The sequence below is a fragment of the Limulus polyphemus genome, unplaced genomic scaffold (assembly GCF_000517525.1).
Source record: "Limulus polyphemus unplaced genomic scaffold, Limulus_polyphemus-2.1.2 Scaffold3370, whole genome shotgun sequence".
Classification (NCBI taxonomy): domain Eukaryota; kingdom Metazoa; phylum Arthropoda; class Merostomata; order Xiphosura; family Limulidae; genus Limulus; species Limulus polyphemus.
The window spans coordinates 116,048-122,165 of NW_013668980.1; the positions used below are offsets into that span (position 1 = coordinate 116,048).

General features: G+C 27.3%; 1 protein-coding gene across 2 annotated transcripts in view; it reads left to right on the top strand.

Moving 5' to 3' along the window:
• Window positions 1-5,860, top strand: part of LOC106469235 (leishmanolysin-like peptidase) — a 101,940-nt gene extending 96,080 nt beyond the window's left edge. The window contains exons 18-19 of one of the 2 annotated variants that reach the window (XM_022397692.1): window positions 103-255; window positions 800-5,860. In XM_022397692.1, coding sequence (XP_022253400.1) covers window positions 103-255; window positions 800-967 — 321 coding nt within the window. In that variant the 3' untranslated portion in view covers window positions 968-5,860. The remainder of the gene's footprint in view (window positions 1-102; window positions 256-799) is intronic. The other variant, XM_022397693.1, reaches the window with a different exon arrangement.
• The last annotated feature ends 258 nt before the right edge of the window (window positions 5,861-6,118 follow it).

Consider the following 6,118-nt stretch of genomic DNA (forward strand, 5'->3'; position numbering starts at 1 on the left):
AGCTAATTGTTTGTTTGTGTGCATATATTTCTATTTTTAAAAAATATTCTTAATGTTATGTTTACATGTCAGCTAATAGTTTTTTTAAAATTATTTTTATAGTATCATTGTTATGGTGGTCGGTTACATGTAGAAGTAGCTAACAAAACCTACACTTGCTATCAGGAGGGACAGGATATCAAAATACAACGTTATGTTAATGGCTGGTTGCATATTGGCACTCTTGTTTGTCCTTCGTGTGATGAACTATGTGATGTAAGTTGAGTATTGAGGGAAAACAAGATTAGATTTGAACCTTTAGGTTTTTTTCTTAAAGCACTTGTTAAATAATCTATCTATACCAAGAATATTAGTATATAGTTTTGTAATTGGTTGAGAAGATACGTGTATTAAAAAGTCAGGCAGTATTTTGCATAGTTACTCCTTAAGATCAGTAGTTTGGTTAATGATGCATTTGGTAATAACATTTTCCTATAGATTTTTTTCTGCTAATAAACCCTTGTTTCATGTCACCTTTGATTAAATTTTTTACTTGCATATATAAGTCATATGTATTATTACATGAACTTCTATATTAACAATAGTTAGCTTATTAGTCATTAACAGAGTGAAGCTATTTTAGCAATAACAAAATTTACTGATTTTGTTCTTTTGTAATTAGGGACAAATAATTTTGTTTGTGTCTGTATTTCAGAAATAAGTACAAAAATTTGCTTTTTTTTTAATATTTATATTCTGTGTGTTTGTTTTTGATTATACAAGAAACTATCTGAAATATTTTGTTTAATTGTTTCCCTAGAGATTAGGAATGAAGTGTAAACCTGGTATCATCAAAGCTGCCTCATTTTCATCTAATGACAAACACTACTTCAAAGACATTTTGATATGTGGATCATCTTCTGTGGAATTGTTCAACTTGAGAACCTTGATTCTTTTGGTTTTAGTGGTGATGTGTATAACAAGATGATGATAACAGTATCTTTAAGATTGATCAGATGCAACCAGTTCCAGCTCTAATAGTAACAAACATAATGTAGCCTTCAGCCTCGAACACAAACTTCCATCAGTTGAGTCGAGTGACTTTAATAAATTAGTGTAGAAATGTCTCAAGTTAGAGCTTTCAGTACATAAATTGTAATTATATATATATAAAAAGAAGCTGATATTTGCTTTGTACATGTATAAGTAATAATCAACACCTTCTTATCGACACACAGTTTCTCAATTTTATGAAAGTGAAGTTCTGTAAAAGTTATTTATTGTTTATTTAAAAATATTACAAACAGTTGTACATGTGGTCTAGAACTGTTTTATGTGTATACAGGTATTTTCTATGATTATGTTTATTGATGTATATATATAATATTAAGGCATAAAAATATATTTAAAGTTGTTTTAGATGTGATTACATGATTATTCTCTAGCAGATTTACTAAATTTTTGGTCATAATTGATAACATTTGTTTTGATTCATATTTTTCCATGAACTGCATAATTGCATTTTGAATATGATTTTTACATAATAATAATAGAAAGTGTTAAACATTCCATTTCAGAAGAGACTAACTTCGGAGCTTTGGTGTCTAGAGTATTTGGAAATGTAGTTTACCCAGAACATATCATTGTGTGTAATGTACGAATATGATATAGCTGTTTAAATTTTGTATGTTATCTTTTAACCTTAATTTTGGAATACTTTAGTTTGAAAATTTTTAATGAAAATGCAAATCTGTGATTAAAATATTTCTAGCATCATCCAGCATTAGTGAAAGGAAATCATTTTCTAAATTAGATTTCTTAGGTTATGAATTCACTAAAAACCACACAAAACTGCAGAAGAAAATTAAAGGGCAAAAGTGGTTTAAAATGTATAATTGATTACATTTCTTGTTAAATAGACTTTTTTTTATGGCCATAATCAGCTCCTAGACTTTTGCTCATGAGTAAACACCCAGCTTTGTCATTCTTTTCAACTTATGTACAAAATGAGTTGAAATTGAAATATTTACTTACTTTAGAATATTTCTAAGTCACTATAGCCTTCTACTCTTGATAAATTGATTAATGCAGGATTTATATAATTATAAAAATGCAACTTTTGGCACTGTTATCTTGATACACTGTCTTATAGTTAGCTTGACTAAACAATAAGATGGTAAATACGTATGTTTTACTGTAAATATAATTTTGATGAAGTTTTTGCTTGTGCTGGAGAACATCTCAAATGATTAGTTTACATCAGACAAAACAGTTTTTGTCTTATTAGTTCTTGAATAATATGCTGTTATTTCATAGGAAATAAAGCAGAGTAAATGTTATATTGGTTAACATTTGTGAATATGTGTTCAGCTGATCGTTTCCAGAGAACCAATTATTCTCTACAACTTGTAAATACATGTGGAAGCTTTTTTCAGCTGCAGCAGCACTCATTTTTACAAAAAAAGTGTTTTATATATAAACTAAATTAAATTATTATTCTTGGTGTGAAATTTGAAAGTGCTCTGTGTTAGCTGTCACATTTTCCTTCGACTAAACATGTTTATTTAGTTTAATATTTGTTCAGCCTAATCATTTATGTACATAGAAAGAGATATTCTCTAACTGTTTTTGTTTAATTTGAATTATTTTTGTCATAATGACCAGAATCAGTATGGAATGCTTGTTACTGTTCTTCTACTGAAATTATCATTATAATATAAATTACCAAATTCTGAGACTATTATAGAATGTATTGTCATTTTAGTTTACCAATACTTTATAATGAGAACAGACTGGAAACATTTACGTTTTCATGGTCCCATTATCTAAAGTACCATTTGAGACAACTAGATTTAGAATGAGATTCCCCATCACAATAAGACATTAATGTTTACTTTATTACTTCTTTATTTTAAGTTTTATTGTAATTGTTTTTGTTGAAGTAATTTTTTCAGATTTAGTTATAAAGAGGTGATACAAGTACATAAAGTAAGCAGATTTTGTGAAATATAACATGAATAAACAGATGATAGTCAAACTCTTAAGGACATTTGATGGTTTTATTGGGAAACTTTTCTCTCAGGTAATACAGATTTACAACAGTTCATTCGTCTGCTAAGTGTCGTGTTACATACGCATGTTTAATAACTTGATAATGAGGAAAGAATGTGTTGTTGGCAATGAAAAACAGTTCCATCTTTAGTTGCCCTTGTATTCAAGTCACTTGCAAGTAGTGTGATCAATACATGTTTTTTGTTTTTGTCCAATTTGAGATAGGGTTTATTATAATCTTTAGATTAGTGAGCTTATTCTGAAGTTTTCGACATGGAAAAAAGATAAAAATCTTAATAAGAGCTCAAAGTTTTGGATTCTAATACATATTAAATTAAGAAATTATATCTCCATTGGTTAATAAACTGTTTTTTTGTATTTGATTTATTGAGTTATTTCTTAAGTTTATTAGGATAAGTTGCAAACTAAATGTTTTATTTCTAACAGAAATATTGATGCTGTAACTTAGTAGTATAGAATATTCTGTGTGAACAAATGTAGTACTTGTAATTTTTGGTAATATTTGAAATTTGTATATCTGTTATCCAGTTGGCTTTAGAATTAGAAATGAAATCCTCCGAAAATATTAGCAAAAATATTATAATTATCTTCCTCTGTCAAACAGTAAGTTATTATGCAAAAAAAAAATTTGCAAGCCATATGAGTGACTTACTTAGTAAGTTAATCAGTAATTACATTTAGTTTTTATTGCTGTTTCTTTTAGTAGTTAATGTTTTTAAAAAGTTGCAGGAAACATTCTAAAATAGGGCAGTCTCATAAAATAATCATTTGTTTCTAAGGCCATACTATTATACTTGAAATCTTAAGTAACTTACATTATTAACTATTTATAGATATTATATTCATAATACAAAACTTCTATAAGTGTCCACAAACTCAGTTGCAAGGTTCTATTTATTTAAAAAAAAAGAAAAAATTCTGATCCAAATAAGTGGAACAGTTGAAGTTTGTTTACCTTTATGGTGCATGATTATATCATTAATTTAACTTTTATTCTATTTATATGAATATAAAAATATGTTTGTTAAACAAGACTATATAACAACCTAGTGGTAAACAAAATTTAGAAATGTATTTTTATTTATTCCATTGGTGTCAAAATCCTTTGGATTCATTAACACATGGATACCTACAGTTTTCAGTTTTCTAAAAAAAACATATGTGAATTTCCAGTTCAGTAAAACAACAACAAACTTGTGTTTTCATATATCAGCTTCACCACCAAAGAATGAGACAAAAAGTTGCATTAATACCCACTCCAGTTGTTTTTTTTTCATTTAAATGTTTCATTAAGCTTAGTCACTTCATTTTTAAAACTCATTTGTGAATTGTTAAATCAAAAAAGTAGCTCATATTTTAATTAATCATTTAAATGTTAATGTGTAATAATGTAATACTCCATGTTTGATATTAAATATTAACTTTTTATGAATGGGAAAAGGTTTTTAGATCCTAGTTCTTGGGGACCAGATTATAATTTGGAGAACAGACTCTGCCATTTGATACTTCTCATATAAATCCACCATCCAGAATAGCTAAAATGAGAAACTACAGTTCCATGACCAAATTTACTAACTTTTACTTGAAGTTCTGAATTGGATATTCTTCTGAGTTCTTAAGCAGCATGAAATGAACTTATTAATATTAGTGTATATAACATTTAAACTTTTTATATAAAGTCCACACTTTTTTGGTGAATCCTCCTTTTGAGATAGTCTATGGAAGTAATTGATTGATTTATACTAAGTTACAAAATGTGAATTTATCAAACACAGTTTATGAGTTCTGGAAAATGTACTTCATTAACTCTGTTTAGTTTTATATGCAAGCAATGCATGGTTAGTCCATGTTGAAAAACAAGCAATTTGTTGCAAGCAATAAAAGAATAATTAAAACTATGTAAACAATTTTCAGCACAACATGTCCAACTATCTTTTGTTTTTGAAAATATTTTGAATCATGCCTTTTATGTTGATACAAAATTATTACTATTTTGTGATGGATTTTTAAAAGTTTCCACCCTGGAACAAAACAACTTCAAATTCAGCTACGTATGTTATACGAATGTGCTTGATAATGATTCATTTGTGGTCTGTGAAAATATACATGGTTCATAACCATTCTGAACACTACACAGAAACAAAGACAGAAACTTGTTTAGGATCATGAAAATGATATTATATTTACACAAAAAATTATTTTATGGTTTTCTTTTAATATTTGTATGTTGCTTACATAAAATCAAATGTTGCAGCTTTGAGGTAAAATGTATTTGTTGGTAATTTCCATCATATTGTAATCATTTAAAGGTATACAAATGGAAAATATCAAAGAGCTTGTCACAGTTGAAAAGGTTTGTATATTGAATTATTGCTTTCACCAAATAGACAGTAGTGTTTCTGTTTTTTGCAACTACTCAGAAATTTTACTGCATGATGTTAATGCAATATACTACCACTTTTCTGATAAACCTAGGTACAAGCAGTAATAATTGTAACATAACCTATAAATATAGCATTAAGGAAGGGATCAAGTGAATTCCCATATTTGCATCACATAATTAAATATATTCAACTGACACTCTCAATATATTTCAAACATTTAATTTTATAAAAGATAGTGAAATTGTCTTTATTAAGACTTACGATTTTCTTTTGGAAAAGCATCGTATGCTAGTCTCAGTTTAAAGAGAAAATTCATTTCATAAAATATTAAATGATACTTAGCATGCGACCAATCTTAAATACTGGATTTTATTAATGGAAGACAGTATAGAATTAGTTTTATAATTGATGTGAATAAAATATATTGCAGAAAATTTTTCTTTTGTTGAATATTTTATATTCTTTTTTCTTTAAATAAAAACTTTATACCTATTTAACTCAGTAAATGTGCTGTGAAATGAAAACAAAAAATATTTTCATTGCTGGTGTGTGGCAGTAAGCCAGTTTTAAGGACCTGGATACATAATTATGTAATAACTCTTACCAGAAGAGTTAATGAACATCTTCAATAAAAATAACAATGATATTTAGTCTTACTTTTAAGTTACAACCAAATCACAAAA